The 17,190-nt window shown below is 60.5% G+C and overlaps 2 protein-coding genes across 7 annotated transcripts; both read left to right on the forward strand.

Annotated features, from left to right (window-relative positions):
- Nucleotides 1-335: 335 nt before the first annotated feature.
- Nucleotides 336-10,044, forward strand: LOC310889390 (uncharacterized protein). Of its 5 annotated transcripts, none has more exons than XM_083816778.1 (14): nt 339-835; nt 3,004-3,219; nt 3,632-3,877; nt 4,258-4,494; nt 4,952-5,194; nt 5,443-5,685; nt 6,193-6,434; nt 6,879-7,170; nt 7,278-7,375; nt 7,610-7,802; nt 8,289-8,397; nt 8,695-8,741; nt 8,890-8,961; nt 9,159-10,044. In XM_083816778.1, the coding sequence occupies exons 1-14, from the start codon at nt 724-726 to the stop codon at nt 9,242-9,244; spliced, it is 2,436 nt and encodes an 811-aa protein (XP_083672904.1). In that variant the 5' UTR covers nt 339-723; the 3' UTR covers nt 9,245-10,044. The 5 variants fall into 5 exon arrangements, with proteins under 5 accessions (XP_083672908.1, XP_083672904.1, XP_083672905.1 ...); XM_083816779.1 differs by having other exon boundaries at nt 3,004-3,215; nt 3,631-3,877; XM_083816780.1 differs by lacking the exon at nt 3,004-3,219 and adding an exon at nt 1,380-1,466 and having other exon boundaries at nt 340-835; nt 3,635-3,877.
- A 1,590-nt stretch (nt 10,045-11,634) lies between these two features.
- Nucleotides 11,635-17,029, forward strand: LOC310889392 (uncharacterized protein). Of its 2 annotated transcripts, none has more exons than XM_083816785.1 (11): nt 11,635-12,339; nt 12,621-12,863; nt 13,514-13,804; nt 14,009-14,106; nt 14,889-15,081; nt 15,168-15,279; nt 15,451-15,710; nt 15,857-15,896; nt 16,127-16,232; nt 16,314-16,360; nt 16,486-17,029. In XM_083816785.1, the coding sequence occupies exons 1-10, from the start codon at nt 12,228-12,230 to the stop codon at nt 16,341-16,343; spliced, it is 1,485 nt and encodes a 494-aa protein (XP_083672911.1). In that variant the 5' UTR covers nt 11,635-12,227; the 3' UTR covers nt 16,344-16,360; nt 16,486-17,029. The 2 variants fall into 2 exon arrangements, with proteins under 2 accessions (XP_083672911.1, XP_083672910.1); XM_083816784.1 differs by having other exon boundaries at nt 11,648-12,339; nt 15,464-15,710.
- Nucleotides 17,030-17,190: the final 161 nt, after the last annotated feature.

Raw genomic sequence — 17,190 nt, forward strand, 5'->3', positions numbered from 1 at the left:
TCATTGCCATGACTCTTGCCCTCCTCTGCCTGCCCTCCTGGAGCTGCGGGCCCCAGAACAGCACATGGCAATCATGGTGTAGTTGCATCCAGGCTTTATGGCTTTGGGATAATGACGTCTTTTTCTTTCTTTTTCTCAGTATTCTCCAATGACACAAAGGAGTTTTTTGTGTTATCAGCTGTGCAGCACTCAGAGCACTCAGGATCTGTTATCTCTTACGCTCTGCAGGACTCCATGCAGTTCCCCTCTCCCTCATAGCCCTGACTCTTGGCAGCTCTCCTAATACTGTCTGGGAAGACATCAAAATGCTGTGATTACTGAGGGGAAGTGCAGTGACCCGTGACATCTCCAGAAGCCACGTGTGCAAGAAGAGGCTTTGGGAAGTGTGTGGCAGAAGTCTTAGAAATGTGAGTGGTGTCTGGTGAACGCACTCTGGTAGCAAGGAGCTCTGTGGGATGAAGCTCTGTGATCCTGGTGCCAGGGGCTCTGGGGAGTGCCAGTGCCAGGATGTCCCTGGGGAAAGAAACCAGCAAAAGGCAGCAGTGCTGACACTGATGGGAGGTTCCCTCCTCAAAGAGGAAGGCTCTTGTGTTCAAAGTGATTTCCCGTCGAGATGTTTCCTTCTTCTTCTTGGTTCTCTTGCAACCATCAGATACAGTTCCAGTGCTTGGAGGCAGCAAGTGGGGCTGAGGTCCGAGTTGTGCCCGGGGACTGGATGCTAGCATGGCCCTGCAGTTGCTGGCTCTGAACTTTCTCCTGGTCCTCGTCCCTCTTCTGGGAGCACAGGCACAAGAAGATACTGGTCCCAAGACCCAAGGAGTACCCCGGGAAACAGGTAAGAAGTGCCCGCTCCTCTCTCTGCAAGAGAAGCTTTTTCTGCTCTTTCACCTGCAAGTCCGATGTGCATCTTTACCACAGGCAGCACACGGCAGCTGTATCGCAGGGGGCTGGAGGTGATGTCTGTAGCAGGGTGGGGTGAAGCTGGGTTTGGGGATGGAGGGCAGCAAGGCTCAGTGTGCTAGGAAAGCCTCTGTGAGCACCGGGGCTGTCGTGCTCCATGGAGGGGGCAGTGTCCCTGGGAGCTGGGGGTGGCTGGTTCTCACTGCACAATGTGCAGACAAAGCCTGAGCACGTGGCCTTCCTGGGGCGATAAGGGCAACGTCCCCACCGCTGGGGAGTTGGGTGCTGGTGCTTAGCGGAGCCGTGGGCTGGAGCCCAGGGGGACACCTGAGGAGCTTTGCCAGCTGGGACACCTGCTGCCTCCTGGAGACCCTGGGGGCAGGAGCTGCGGTGCGGTGTGGAAGCTGTGGGAAAGATTGGGCATGAAGGAACGGGTCGTGCTCTGCGTCCCCAGCCGGTTTACTGTTTTTTTCCTCAAGGGTGCAGGAGTGAGTCAAGACGGGAAAAGGTCTTCAGGGGGCAGGGCTGTGACTTTTCTGCGCGAATCTGGGCCTCGGGGAGGCCAGGCAAGTACCAGAAGGCTGTTGAACGAGACTGAACTTTGCAGCTGGGCCAACCCTTGCCTTCTCTAACTGAATATATATAATTTTTTTTTTTTTGAGAGCAAAATCTTTCTCTGCCATATTTACATCCGTTCTTTTCTGTTCAGAAGATGATGTGAAACTCATGAGACGTGATCATTCTCCCACGTCATGTTAGGGAAGTTCATTGCATAAATTCTCTAGTATCTGAAGGTGTTGACATAGGCTCGAATGTGGAAGTGCTCCTTTGCTACAAGCCAGAAGTGTAGGCTGGTGACTGCAGGAATCACAGACATTTCCAGCTACATTCCTATTCTGGGGCTGTCCCCGTTCAGCAGGGCTCCCGCGTGCCAAATCCTCCGGGCCAGCCTCACCCGTGCCCCAGCTCTGAGCACCGCTACCTGAAAAGCTGCAGGCAAGGCGATGCGCCTGGGAGCGAAGGAGTGGGGGTGGCGGGCAGGGTTCTGGGGACGCGCTGAGGAAACAAGATGACAAATCGATGACAAATCTGCGTCCCAGCACTGGGGAGGAGGCAGCGCTGCGTGCGCGGTGCCAACGCTGCCGGCAGAGGATGTGGTCGGGGCGTGTGGCACAGGCTGCATTGTCCCTTTGTCCTATTGTCCCCTGGCCGTCTTTCTGCACGGCTCTCTCAGAGCTTTCCTCAACACCTGGACAAAAGCCTCGTGCCCTTACAGTCCCGTTGCGCCCAGGAAGGAGGCGGAGAAGCTTGCAGGGGATGTTTTCCTGCAGGGCTGGCTCTGTTTGGCAGGCTGGCCCTGGCCCCTTCCCATCACCCCAGCCTGCCACTGCACTGTGATTTATTAGCAGACGCCCAGGAGCCGTAGCAGAAATGCCCAGCACTAGGTAAAATGAGGCTCTGTTCAAACAAAAGGTGTTGTGTTAATGGAAATGAGCTGCCAGCACGGGCTCGAGGAAATCCTGGGGGCAGCGAAAGCCCAAGGGAGGCTGCGGAGGAAAGCCAAAGGAGGCTCTGGGGCCGCACACCCCGGCTGTGAGCTGCATGCTGCCCTGTGCTGCCACTTCCCGCTCCACAGCACAGCTTCCCAAAACATGAATCTCACCTCCTGCTGTTCAAAGCCTGCGAGCTGCCCTTCTGCACCGTGTTGGCCTCGCTGAAGCTTCACCCGACCCCTTTCCTGTGTTTGGGGCCTGTGGGCGGCCGGCTGCACAGCCCCAGTGTAAAGAGCAACGTGCGCTGAGTGTCTCCCTGCTCGCGGGATGCCGCGAATCCCTACAGGGCTGGAAGCCCCGTGCTCCTTTCCCTGCTCTCTCTGAGCGCTCCCGGAGCTCCAGACTGGTGGAAGGAGCCAGCCCCACGTGCTGTGCAGCGTTACCCCTGCCTCTGCCGGGATGTGCCCTGCGAGGTGAGGCAGAAACCCCTGGAGAGGTCCATCAGCGGCTGCAGCAGCAGCATGCGCCGCAGCGCACGGAGGCACTGGGAGTCCTGCCCATGTTTGGCTCTTCCCATCCCACTGACGCGCTCTCCGTCTTCTCTGTGCAGGATGCCCCAAGCCCCAGTGGGACCCAAGCCTCCGCTTTGTCCCAGAGAGGATGATTTATGGGGACAAGGAGGAGCTGACACTGAGCTGCCTCACTGGGGAAGATCCTCCTCTTGCTGTGATCAGATGTGCTGCATGGACAGGCTGGGAATATGTTTGGGAGGTGAAGGACATGCAGGGAATGTGGCATCGCATGGAAATGCGCCTGACCTGCACAGGGGGGTCGGGGGGCAGCAGCTCTCCCCTGCTGCGGGCTCGTCTCCATCAGCAGGGCTTCTCACGGGGATGTCTTGGCCTCGGCTCTGGGATGGCCCCGGCCGGGAGCCGCCTCCGAGCTGGGCCAGGACAGAAGCCCCCAGCGGGCCCCGGCCTTGCCTCTGTCCTGCCTCTGCGGCCTGTCTGCCTGAGCCACGGGGACGCTGGCGGCGGCCAGATCCTGCCCTCAGCCCTGCTCGCTCTGAGCACCTCACAGCCCCGCTGGGCTCCTGTCCCGCACCCAGGGGCTGCAGCGTCTCCTTGCCGTGCCGATGGCCGACCCCACCAACCCCGCAGTCCGTCATGGCCCAGCCTCGTCCCCCTCCTGCCCGAGCACTCCCGTCCCCAAGGAGGACTGTCACGCATTCTCCCCAACAGGAACATGCCAGAAACCCCTGTGGGACAAAAGGGTCACGCTTGTCCCAAGGAAAGGCAACTACACACTGAACGAGGAACTGAGGCTGTCTTGCCCTGGAGCTGTCAAGCCCTCCTTCACCAAGGCCAAATGCGCGAGGGAATTCCTAGGAGTAACTTCTGGAAAACCTGTCTTTGGGGTCGGCTGGTGGGGGAGGAACGGCACAGGCACCTGGACCCGCATTGAGGAGCCCGTAGCGTGCGTGGGTAAGCGGGGCAGCCCTCCCTGTCGCCTCTCTGCCCTCACGCTCCCGAACCAGCCACGACACTGCCTGTCCCAGCCCTTGCTTGGCGCTGCGGTGACCTGCCAGATGCTGAGGGGCTGTGGGGACAGGAGAGCAGCACGCCGCGGGCAGGGCGCGAGCCCGCGTATGTCCACAGTGCACAGGGCTCGTGGGGAGGGCGCAGGGCACGAGGCAGTAGCCCGGAGGCCAAATTCTGCCCTGTCCTCCCCCCTCGGAGCGCCCTCCCCCGCCACTGTGCCCAGGCAGACGCTGCTGTCCTGTGCTCAGCACCCCTCGAGTTTCCTCACGGCCTTGGTTCTGGCCTCCTTGTCTCCTGCTCTCACACAAATTTGCCTTTGACAGTGAAATGCTCAAGGCCCCAGTGGGACCCTGACCTTCGTCTGATACCAGAGCAGGACGTCTATGAGGAGGAAGAAGAAGTGAAGCTGAGCTGTCCTGAGGGTTCCCAGCTCCCCTTCCAGCAGGCTAAATGTGTATGGAGAGCTCAGGCTGTGGCTACAGGGGAACACAAGGGTACCTGGATACAGAGAAACAACTTGGGACGCTGGGTCCGCATTGCGCGCCCCATAAAGTGCATCAGTAAGTGTGGCGACAGGAGGTGCCTCGCCTGGAGCCCCGTGGCTCGGCGGCTCCTCTGGTGCCATGGCACGGCGAGGTGAAGGGCAGCCTGAGCTGGGCTTGGGGTCAGGTCCAAAGAGCGGCTGGAGGGGTCTCCTGCTGCAGGGGGGATTGTCCTGGGAAGCTGCCGGCCGTGGGATGTGGTGGGGGGCAAAGAGTGAGCATGGAAAGGAGGGTGGAGAAGAGATTTCATGGGCAAGTGACAAGGGGAGCCCTCTCCCTCCCAACAAGGCTTCCTGGGGGGCACGTCATGGCAGCTGGACGGCTCGCCTTCCATCTCCCTTGGGTGGCTGGAGGGATTGCTGGTGGTTGCCAACAGCTGGCGGTACCCTGCCCCACCTCATCACCCACACCCCAACTAAACCCTGCCTCACCTCATCACCCACACCCCAACTAAACCCACTTTTGCCTTGGACAGAAACATGCCAAAGGCCCTTGTGGGACTCAGCACTCCGTCTAGCACCATACCAGGAGGTGTACAAGGAGAACGAAGAAGTGATGCTGAGCTGCCCTGAGGGTTTCAAGCCATCCTTCACCCACGTCAGATGTGCAGGGGGAGTGCAGGCATTAGGATATTCTGGATTTGCAGACAGAACTACATGGCTGGGGAAGAACAGCACAGGTGCCTGGATCCACATTGAGGAGCCTGTGCTGTGCCTTGGTACGTGGGGTGGCAGGAATTACCTTCTCTGCAGCCCTGTCCTCCAGTCCTACCCCTCCATGCCTCTCTGCATTTCCCACATCCCCACTGTGTCCTGGCCCATGCTCCCCATGCCTGAGCGCATCCCTCGGTCTCCCTGGGTTTGATGCCTGAGACCACTGCCCAAGCAAACGGTGGCCCAGCCTCACCCACCCCTCCCTGGGCAGCCCCAGCCCCAGCTGCTGCTCACCTGCTTTTACCTCTGCCAGAAATGTGCCAAAAGCCCTCGTGGGACACAAGGCTCCGTCTGGCACCAGACCAGGAGGTGTACAGGAGGAACGAAGAAGTGATGCTGAGCTGCCCCGAGGGTTTCGAGCCATCTTTCACCCACATCAAATGTTCAAGAGAAGTCCAGTCCATCAGCACTGGGAAACCTGTGTACAGAGAAGTTTGGATGGGAAAGGGCACAGGAGGTGCCTGGACCCGCATTCATTCCATGGTGGAGTGCGTGGGTAAGGGAGGGGCCAGGAGCTCTCCTGGGGCCCCTGTGTGCCAGAGGATTTAGGGGGTGATGCCAAAGGCAGTGGGAGGCAGCTCCTGCACCTGCCCAGGGCTCGCCCGGGGTCCCCAGGGGTGCCTGGGCAGGGAGGGGTCTGGTGGCAGCCTCTGTGCCCGAGGGTCCCGGCAGGAGGGGGCTGCGGCAGCCGGCCGGGGACAGCGGCTGGAGCTGCCCCCAGGGGCCAGGTTGGAGCGCCCGGCATGTGGGACGAGGGCGCCCAGAGCCCCTGGAGCTCCTGCTCCTCCTGGGCCTTCTCGGGAGGGCTGGGGAAGCAGCGTGGGGCCCTTCCTGCTCCCATCCCCTTCCTGGGGCCATGGTGCAGGAAGGTGCTCCACATCGTGTCCCACAGCTCCATCCCTCACCGTAGTGTGCCAGGACAGGGATCTCCTGCCACGTCCCCTGCCTTGCCCTGCATGGCCAGCCTCTGCCCTGCTAGCACCTTCCCTTCTTGTTGGTGCAGGAAAATGCCAGAAGCCCCAGTGGGACCCCAGATTAATCTTTGACCCAGAACGGGCATCCTACATCCTCAATGACATGGTGACGGTGAGGTGCCCTGAAGGGTACTGGCCTCCTCCCACGAAGATCACCTGTGTACAACCTACCCCAAGCCAAGGCTCCCCAACTCCTCAGAGGTTCTGGTTTGTGAGGAGCAGCACTGGCCGCTGGGAGCCTCTGGATCAGTGGCAGACCCTGACGTGTGTGTTTGAGGGAGAGACTTGAGAGGGAAGGGTGGGCCCAATGGCGGTGTCCTGCCTTCGCGCTGGCCCTGTTCCAGAGGCACGCACGGATGTTCCCGGCCGGGTGCAGGTGCGCTCTGTGGCGAGAGGGCCAGCGCCTGCGGGAGCATTTCCCTCCCGAGGGGCTGCGCCCGCTGCCAGGGAGCAAGGGGAGGGAGCCAGGGGTCTGCTCCCAATAGAAGTTGCCTCAAGCAGTGAGAAGTGATGCAAAGCTCACGTCCAGCTTCCGAGCACACCGTGATCCAGACACCTCCAGCTCTGCAGCTGGAGACCTGGCGTGGGCAGTGTCACCTCCGGCTTCCTCTCCCTGCAGCTGGGGGGGAGCATGGCTGTCAGACCGCAGCACCCTTGCAAGGGTGCCAGGGGAGGGAAGGCAAGGCAGTGACTCTTGTGCAATGCTTCCTTCGCAGAGGCCTTCCAGGTTGTGCCTGGGACCTTGGAGGTTTCCACCACCAGCATCAAACTGAACTGGACCTGCAGTCCGCCTGATGCCTGCCAGCGCATGCAGGCCACGTGCAGGCTGGCAGGGCCTTCCTCCCCTCCCTGTGAGGCTGAGGAGGTCACAGGAGAGGAGATGCTGCACAGCCAAAATGGAACATTTACCTGCAACCACCTGCAGCCCTTCACTGACTACAGTGTCACCATCTCAGTGCCCCCCAGCACAATCCTGTTCACACGGCTCCTGAGGACAAAGGCAACAGGTAAGTGTCCCCTGCCTGTAATGTCAAGGTACCCTTTGCTTTTCTCCCAAAAATTTCAGACCCTGCTGGGTGTCCCCGTGTATGACCCCGTCTTGCTGTGCTTCCAGTGCCCGAGAAGCCGGAGCGGCTGTGGCTGGATGCCAGCACGGGGACGCTGCGGTGGCAGGCGCTGCCCTCCTGCAAAGGGGAGATCCTTGGATACCAGGTACCAGGGGAGCGGGGGCTGCCCGTGGGCCCCGTGCCTCGCCGGGTGCCTCGGGCTGGGCACAGGCAGCAGGGAGAGGGGTGAGCCCTCCTCTGCCCAGCCCAGCAGCTCCAGGTGGCCGCGGGGTGTTTGTGGTGAGGGCAGGACCCTGCTGTCCCCGGGCAGCAGCAGCGGCCGCTCGGGGCTGGGTGGGAGCCGGGTGCTTGTCCCCAGCAGCTCCTGTCCTTCCTGCAGCTGAACGTCACGGCCAGGAGCGCGCAGGACGGCAGCTTCCTTGAATTCCAGCAGGTGACAGTGAACAGCTCTGTCACCCAGTACACGCCACCTCGTCAGATGCCGGGGAGCAAATACACGGTGACAGTCCAGGGCCTGACGGCCGCTGGTGCCGGGGATGCATCCCACCTGGAATTTCAAGCCTATGTCTCAGGTAAAGGTTTCTGTATCAAGGGTCTGTTAGGCTGGTGTGTGTCTGTGCACCCTGTGCCATACAAGATAGTGGCTTGGCCCCAGAATTGTGGCATTGCTTCAGCCCCTGCTCAGGTCTGCACGAGCAGAGCTGGCCCCTGTCTGCCACTACAGAAGATGGATCCTTAGGCAGGGCTGCACATCACTTGGGGCACACAGCCACAGAGCACTAAGACCCTGGGACTGCATGCCCTCAGTCTATGCAGACTGCGTTGGATGGGCTTCTGGTCCCTGTGGGTGTTTGCTGGAGATGGGACACTTCCCTGTGCTCCAGAGCCTCCCTGCCTGTCAGACCTGAAGGCAGGACACGGCTGTGCCTCACTGCCTGTCCCTGCATGTAGCCAGGACTGCAGAGCCTGGACACACGCATACACACATTCACACACCCCAAGGCAATGTTTGGACAGCCACCCCAGGCTGTGACACCCACTGCTGGCTGTGTGCTTAGTTTCAGGGCAGCCTCCAGGCCCCTGGCCGTGGACTGCGGTCACTGTGGTGGCTGTGCTGTCAGCGATGGTCATGCTGTCTGCTGGGATCCTGTGGTTTGCACTGTCTAGGTAAGTAGGCAGGGAACTGGGAGTCGCTGCTCTGCCTCAGGCCATGCTGGGCTAATGGGGTGGCTGGTGACAGAGGGGGCTTTCTGCACTGCTCTCACCCTTTTCTGGGTGCTATGGGGGCGGCAGGTGACAGAAGGGGCTTTCTGCACTGCTCTCACCCTTTTCTGGGTGCCATGGGGGCGGCAGCTGGTCCTACCGTGGCTTGGCTGGTGGGCTCCTGGCCGGGTCTCCAGGCCAGCAGGGCCCTGGGCCACATCAGCCTCTCCCCAGCCTCAGGGCACCCCTTTGCCTTCCCAGGAGGAGGAAGGCCTTGCCCAGGAAAGCCGAGGAGGACCATTACACAGGTAGGGCCACGGCAGTGGGACCGGGGGGTAAGGAGAGCAGGTCATTGCCAGGAGAGCCCTGTGGCCCCCTGTGCCGCTGCCTGCCTGGGTCTGCGCTGCTCCTTCTCCTGCAGACCTGGGTCCCTCAGGCTGTGTCTGTCCCCTGCAGAGCTCCAGCCCTACGAGAACTCGGACCATTACTGTGTGATCAAGGAGAGATTTCTGGCTGAAGAAGACGCAGGTAGGAGATGGCTCCCACACGTGCCGGGGAGCGGGTCGAGAGCGACCCGAGGAAAGGGCCGTGGCGGTGTCAGGCAGTGCCCAGTGCTCCGGCCTGTCTGAGCCCCTCACGTGTGCAGGCGGCTGTGGCAGCGTGAGCTCCCCGCGCTGCTGAGGGCTCGCAGCAGCCTCTGCCCTGCGTGCTGTTGTTTTCCACAGGTAGAGGTGGCTGGGCTGGAGAGCGACCGTCCCTGTCCCTGCCGCTGCCCCTGCCCGTCCTGGAGTCCTCGGGAACCAGACCTTGAGAGACCACTGTGGGTGTAAGAGAGCAGAGATCGCGGGGAGGACGACCCCAGCTTAGTACTGATGGCTACCAGGACCCCGTCTCTCATGTGACTGTGACCAGCACTGGGGGTCTCGTCCAGGCAACAAAAACATGAGGACTGCAGCTGTTTCTTTCAGGGCACAAAGCCACTGTCCTCTTCAGCCCTCCTGGCCTTGCAGGCAGAGACAGTGGTGAGAGGCTTCCCAGTCTGACTGTGGGAAGAGGCACTGGGTGCCCCTGGGCCTTCTACCCTATGGGGCCTGGTGTCTTTGGAGGCCTCCTCATGGCCCTTTCTCGAGTTTTGGTGCTCCACAGCTGTAAGCAGGACCTCTTACAGCTTGTGCTGGGTTATTGTTTCCCCTCCCATCTCTCATCTGTCACCAGCACCCTCTGCTACAGAGCAGGAGCTGCCCAATGCCTGGTCCGACCTGCCTGTGCCAGCGAAGCCACATTTTGGCTGTCCAGTGCTCTGGATAAGCCATCTGCCCCTCATCCTAGGGCCTGTGTTCGGCCTCTGGGACCAAACAGGAGCACACCTGTTGGTGTGACCTGCTTGCTCTGATGGAGCTGCTCCCAGTGGATATCGGGCAGAGAGGGAAAGGGTGGGCTCAAGCCAGTGACGGCTGAGAAAGGGGAATAAGGGGGTTTGTGAGATGGGGAAACTGAGGGTCGGTTTGTGCTCCTTCCACCTCCTGGGTTCCTACCTTCTTTCCACTCCCCTGCCTTCACCACTCTGCCTGCTCTGTTCGGACAACCAATAAAGGCCTGTGGTTTGGAGAAGGCTGCCACTCTGTTACATCTCCGACCTGGTCCCCTCCTTGCCCTTATGGGCTCACGTGCCCTGTGGGTGCTGAGCTAACTGGGCCAAGTGGAAGACCAGGAATGTTCTTTGCTCCTCCACAGCCCCCATGACTGATCACCCAGCCCTATTCCTGCTCCCTGCACTCTTACTCACCAGTCTGTGCTGCTGGCTCTGCACAGAGATGCCCTTTTGCATGGCTGTCCCCCAAGCCTGGTCTGTCTGGCAGACCAGCAAGGGGTCCTTGCACCTTGCAGCCTTCTCTATGTGTCCTGCTGCTGGTGCAAGCAAGGAGCCTGCAAGGATGGAAGTGAGATGGATCGTGCAGGTAGCAGCTGGAAGGGCCCAGCAGCAGGTTGTGGCTGGGCTGGTGAGCTGGAAGGGAATAAGCAGCGTTTGTCCAGCTGGAGGGTCTGTGTGAGTGGGCAGTCCCGGGCTGTCTGCCTGCGTGGTGATGGAGGCCCAACTCGTTTCCCCTTTGGGTCTAGTCATCTCCATCAGGACACGGGAAATGAGCTCAGAGCTGTCCTTCATGGTCTCCAGCTCCTCTGAGACCCCTCAACAGCATGCCTGAGGATCTTCAGTGCTCCGGCTGTGTTATGAGGTGCTACTTTCTGTCCTCCCTGTTCTCTCCCTGGACACCAGTGCCTGGTGCATCCCACATATTGAAGGTCAGCCCAAAGGCTCTCCTAGTTGAGCAGCACACTGCTGGAAGGTGGGACACCATTGTCTTCTTCAGGTCTGTGAGCAGCCTGAGATGTCTGTATCTCCTCCTGTCCTCGGGGACACGAGCTGTCCTGAGCTCCTTGCAAAGGGCTATGACAAGCTGATGGAGGGATGTGCTTTTTGCACCCTGTCACTGTGAACATTGTGCCTTCTCCCTCCTTTGGTGAACCTTTTTAGTTTTAGACCTGCAGAGCCTGTTGAACAGTTTTTCCACACCTACCCTTCCATCTTGAGGTATCCGTAGCTCTCCATCGTGCCTCCCACTCCCAGGCTCGGGAGGGGTACCCACTCCTCTCCCTCTCTCTTTCCACACAGTATCCTTCTGGACAAAACGTCCAGCTGTGAGACAAACAGGTTCACACCACACTGGGTGATGAGCGGGCTGAACAGCAGGGCTCAAAGTTTCGTGGTGAATGGGGCGACATCTGGCTGGCATGTTCTGCTCAAGGTGTCTCCAGTGCCGGTCCTTTGAAGTCACTGGCTCAAAGACTGCTTTGCTGAGAGGAAAGGGCCAATTCTGAGGAATTAGATACTTAGATACTTGACTGGCATTTACCTGCTGAAGCTGCCAGCCACTCCGTTCTGTGGGGCCTTTCTGCAGGCCCCCTGCAGTGCACAGGCCGTTTGAAGAACCAGCAGAGCTGACTATCTTCCACAGACAACATCCAAGTGATCCCCAGGACTTGACTGTGGGCCCTTGTCTGTTTCTGGAGGAAGAGAAAAGCAGTAGCTGCTTAGGAGTGGGAGGGATGATTCAGCAGCTCTGAGGGTTTCCTGAGGCATTCAGCTGGCACTGGAGGGCAGGGTGGTTGCTTCGTTGAGGACAGACCTGCTCCCTGCTGAGGGGGAGGAGGAGGCGGAAGCTGGGAACAGAGCTGAGGGGAAGGACAACATGCGGTGTTTGTTGACCATGTCTTTTTGAAGGGCCTTGGTATGAGAGTTTTGAGGGACTCCTTGCAGTTCCCCTCTCTTTCCTACCCCTGGCTCTCGCCAGCTCTCCTAATACTGTCTTGGAAGACGTCAAACTGTTGTGATTACTGAGGGGAAGTGCAGTGACCCGTGACATCTCCAGAAGACACGTGTGCAAGAAGAGGCTTTGGGAAGTGTGTGGCAGAAGTCTTAGAAACGTGAGCGGTGTTTGGTGAACGCGCTCTGGTAGCAAGGAGCTCTGTGGGGTGAAGCTCTGTGATCCTGGTGCCAGGGGCTCTGGGGAGTGCCAGTGCCAGGATGTCCCTGGGGAAAGAAACCAGCAAAAGGCAGCAGTGCTGACACTGATGGGAGGTTCCCTCCTCAAAGAGGAAGGCTCTTTCACCACATACGACTTGCTCATGAGGCTGCTTCCTTCCTCTGGTTGCAATTCTTGCAAACACGGATGCCAGTGCTTGGAGGCAGCAAGTGGGGCTGAGGTCTGAGTTGTGCCCGGGGACTGGATGCTAGCATGGCCCTGCAGTTGCTGGCTCTGAACTTTCTCCTGGTCCTCGTCCCTCTGCTGGGAGCACAGGCACAAGAAGATACTGGTCCCAAGACCCAAGGAGTACCCCGGGAAACAGGTAAGAAGTGCCCGCTCCTCTCTCTGCAAGAGAAGCTTTTTCTGCTCTTTCACCTGCAAGTCCGATGTGCATCTTTACCACAGGCAGCACACGGCAGCTGTATCGCAGGGGGCTGGAGGCGATGTCTGTAGCAGGGTGGGGTGAAGCTGGGTTTGGGGATGGAGGGCAGCAAGGCTCAGTGTGCTGGGAAACCCTCTGTGAGCACCGGGGCTGTCGTGCTCCATGGAGGGGGCAGTGTCCCTGGGAGCTGGGGGTGGCTCACCTGCTTTTGCCTCTGCCAGAAATGTGCCAAAAGCCCTCGTGGGACACAAGGCTCCGTCTGGCACCAGACCAGGAGGAGTACAGCAGGAACGAGGAAGTGATGCTGAGCTGCCCTGAGGGTTTACATCCATCTTTCATCAACATCAAATGTTCAAGAGAAGTTCAGTCCATCAGCACTGGGAAACCTGTGTACAGAGAAGTTTGGATGGGAAAGGGCACAGGAGGTGCCTGGACTCGCATTCGCTCCATGGTGGAGTGCGTGGGTAAGGGAGGTTCCAGGAGCTCTCCTGGGGCCCCTGCGTGCCGGGGGATGTAGGGGGTGATGCCAAAAGCAGTGGGAGGCAGCCCCTGCACCTGCCCAGGGCTCGCCCGGGGTCCCCAGGGGTGCCTGGGCAGGGAGGGGTCTGGTGGCAGCCTCTGTGCCCAAGGGTCCCGGCAGGAGGGGGCTGCGGCAGCCGGCTGGGGGCGGCAGCTGGAGCTGACCCTTCCTGCCCTCATCCCCTTCCTGGGGCCGTGGTGCAGGAAGGTGCTCCAGATCGTGTCCTGCAGCTCCATCCCTCACCTTAGTGTGCCAGGGAACCTTTCTCCTGAGGCCTGGGCACAGCCAGGAAGGGCTGGGTCTAGGAGCGGAGTCTGTTTGAACACAGCGTTGCTGGGAGGCACTGACACCACTGGGTTATGACACAATGGGGAAAATTGCCTTGAGCAATGGTAGCCCACACACTCAACCGCATTTGTTCCTGTTCGAACACCTCCAGCTCTGCAGCTGGAGACCTGGTGTGGGCAGTGTCACCTCCGGCTTCCTCTCCCTGCAGCTGGGGGGGAGCAGGGCTGTCAGACCGCAGCACCCTTGCAAGGGTGCCAGGAGGAGGGAAAGCAAGGCAGTGACTCTTGTGCAATGCTTCCTTCACAGAAGCCTTCCAGGTTGTGCCTGGGACCTTGGATGCTTCCACCACCAGCATCAGACTGAACTGGACCTGCAGTCTGCCTGATGCCTGCCAGCGCATGCAGGCCACGTGCAGGCTGGCAGGGCCTTCCTCCCCTCCCTGTGAGGCTGAGGAGGTCACAGGACAGGAGATGCTGCACGGCCAAAATGGAATATTTACCTGCAACCACCTGCAGCCCTTCACTGACTACAGTGTCACCATCTCAGTGCCCCCCAGCACAATCCTGTTCACATGGGTGATCAGGACAGAAGAAACAGGTAGGTATCCACAGGGGAGTACAAGAGAGAAGGGACATTTCTGGACTGTTTCACAGGTGGAGGAGGCAGATAAATGTCCTCTTCACCCAGCAGCTGATCCTGAGCACCCTCTCCCCACTGGCACCAGGAGCCGTAGGCACCCAGCTGTAGGCTCAGCCCCTGGTGGGTGTCCCCGTGCGTGACCCCGTCTCGCTGTGCTTCCAGTGCCCGAGAAGCCGGAGCGGCTGTGGCTGGATGCCAGCACGGGGACGCTGCGGTGGCAGGCGCTGCCCTCCTGCAAAGGGGAGATCCTTGGATACCAGGTACCAGGGGAGCGGGGGCTGCCCGTGGGCCCCGCGCCTCGCCGGGTGCCTCGGGCTGGGTGCTGGGCACAGGCAGGTGGGCAGACCGTGGGAAATCCTTGAGGACCTTGAGATCCACCCTCCTGGCTGATTTTCTAGCTGCTGTGATACGTTTGAGCATTTCTGCCTCCCTCTCATGTTTCCCCTGCTGCTGTGCTGCCTGCAGGGGTTGCGGGTGCTCTGTGCCTGGGGGTTTCCTCCCCAGCACTGCACAGCCTGTGGTTTGGCACATGTTGGGGCTCTGTGCGCAGCACTTTGTGACGTGTTTGGTGGCACAGCCTCACGGGCTTTCCTGTGCTTCCTGGGGCCTTATTTCTGGTTTCTGGAACAGGAAAGGCTGTGGTTTGCAGTGCTGGGGGCAGGAGTAAGGGCGCCAGTGCAGCACCCAACTTGTAGCCCTGTGGAGATTAGATGTGACTCATGCCTCACTGAGGATGCCTTGGAAATCCAACCAGCCTGGAGAACAGAAGTGTGCTCTGAGCAGCTCCATCTGCTGCTGCTGCTGCGGTGGTATCTTTGGTGCAGCAGATTGCTCTTGTTTTGAGTGCTGGCTCCAAATTCCCTCCTCTCCTCCTCTGGTGTGCGTTGAGGTCCATGCGTGGGGCCCAGGCTCCTGCTGGCGTCCCTCCGGGAGTTTCCCAGCACTGCGATGGGTGCAGACGTGGGGAGCACCGCAGCGCTGCTGGGCTCTGGCTGGCTGTGCGGTGGGCACGTTCCCCTCCAGCTCCGTGTCCTGTCCCCAGCTGAACGTCACCACCAGGGGCCCGCAGGACGGCGGCTTCCTCCAGGTCGAGCGGCTGATGCTGAGCAGCTCCGTCACGGAGCACCCGCTGCCTGCGCACGGCCCTGGCACCAGCTACACGGTGGCCGTGCGGGGCCTGACGGCTGCCGGGGCCGGGGCAGCACTGCTGGAGGAGTTTCAGACCAACAGCTCGGGTAAGGGTCTGTGTGCGCTGCCCCTGCTCCTGCCCTGCCTCGCCGTGCCTCCTGCTGATGCTCGTCCCCTGGGTCTTCCTCCACAGAGACCCCGGACCCCCCTGATATCAGCTCCCGCCTTGTGCGCGACATCTCCCCATCCCAAGGCACGGCCGTGCTTCCCCTCCGCCCCATCACCTGGGTCCCCGAGGCGGGCAGGTGAGTGCAGCCCCGGCTGCTCTGCTCTGCACAGCCCCGAGCAGCGCTGTCACCTGCAGCTGCCTCCGTCCAGCTCTTCCCTTCCCCATCCCCGTCCCCATTCCCGTCCCCGTCCCCATCCCCATCCCGTCCCCATCCCATCCCCATCCCATCCCCGTCCCCGTCTCACAGCCCTGCCTTGCAGCGAGCACCAGCTCCTCGTGGCTGCGACGCACAACGGCACGGCGCTGGAAGGCGCCTGCTCGGGGGAGCTGCAGCCCTTCAATGTCAGCCGCCCGCCCGACGCCTACGTGGCCGCCGTGCTCAACCTCACCGCCCCCACGGCCTTCGTGCTGGGCGACGGGACCCACGGGCACGGCTTCCACAACGCTCCCCTGCGCCCGGGCTGGGACTACACCGCCCTCCTCCGCCTCGTGCGGCGCTCCCAGCAGGTAGCCGTGGTGGGAGGCTGCAGCTCCCTGGGGACGCTGCCGGCCAGGGACGGGGCAGGGCAGCGTCCCCCGCCTCCTCGGTCACGGCCGGGGTGTTTGGTGGCCTGGGTGGCCGCCCAACAGGAACCAACAGGTTCTCCCAACAGGAGGAGACGTTCACCTGCGTGTGCTACAGCTTCTCTGTGGGTAAGTGGGCTCCTCTGCTGAGGGGCTGGCTCACCCTGCGCCTTGTGCCCGAAGCTCTCTCCCACGTCCTCCCTTTTCCCAGCCTGGCAACTTGCTGTGGACAGGAGCTGGCGAGTGCAGGAACTCCTTGTGGGGGCACCTCTATACAATTGCACAGATTCGTTGCCATGGTTGGGACCACTGCAGACGCGTGGCCTGGGCTGTGGCACCCACTGCTGGCTGTGTGTTAGTTGCAGGGCAGCCCCCTGGCTCCTGGACCGGGATTGTGACCGGTGTGGTTGTGCTGTTATTGCTGCTTCTCCTGTTTGCAGGCATTGTGTGGTTCGTGCTGTCCAGGTGAGTAGCCTGGGGACTTTGGTTTAGTAGGACCCTGGGTGACACCAGCCTGTCACTCAGGACTGCCCTTTGTCTTTGCAGGAGAAGGAAGGCTGTACCCATCAAAGCTAAGGAGAACAATTAAAAAGGTAGAAAAATGCCGTTCCCTGGGCTGTCATCACATCGTCACAAAGCAGAGCTCTCCTGGGGGGGCTGACCTTCAGGAGGAACACCTGCTCATCCCGTTCTCTGACACCTACCCCATTTGCCCCAGCCCCACCGTGGCCAGGCTGGAGAGCCGTCGTCCCAGCCCCTGCCTGTCCCAGAGTACTCGGCGATGGTCACGAAGATGGGGTGGTCGTCCCTGGATCAGTGCTCTCAGCAGCTGGGCACCCGGCTCTCCTGTGACCATCACCAGCACCGGGGGTCCCATCCGGTTCAGCAAAGCAGGAGGAAAGCAGGAAGCCAAGGAGGGTCACCAGCTTTTTCTTCCCTGACCCCCTCCACTCCCCAGCTTTTGCTTACTGTTGAAAGGCCCGGCACTCTTTAATGAGGCTTTCCGTAGTTCCTTTTTCTAGGCTTTGATTTTGCTTTCCTGGAAGCAGGAACTGGACACGTTCTTTGACTCAGAGAGAAACTCTGGCTGAGCTCCTGCCATGTCCTGGGTTCCCCACCCCTCTCCGCCTCCGTATGCTGAAATCCAGCCAAACCCAGGGCTCTGCTCGAGCTTGGTGTGACTGCACTGCCTTTGCCACTCTGCCTGCTCTGTCCAGACAACCAATAAATGTGGTTTGGAGGGGACTGCCTGCCCCACTACAGCTCCTGCCTTGTTGTCTCCTTGCCCTTAGAGTCATGCTCCCTGTAGGGTGCTGAACTAACTGCGCCTCGTTGAGAAGCCCCCTACCACACAGGCATGGTCCTGTGCCCATGCCTTGGCCAGAGCTGGGGGACCCATGTGCTCTTAGCTCCTTTGCAGCCC

This window comes from Anser anser, assembly GCF_964211835.1.
Source record: "Anser anser genome assembly, chromosome: Z".
In the NCBI taxonomy this organism is placed as follows: Eukaryota; Metazoa; Chordata; class Aves; order Anseriformes; family Anatidae; genus Anser; species Anser anser.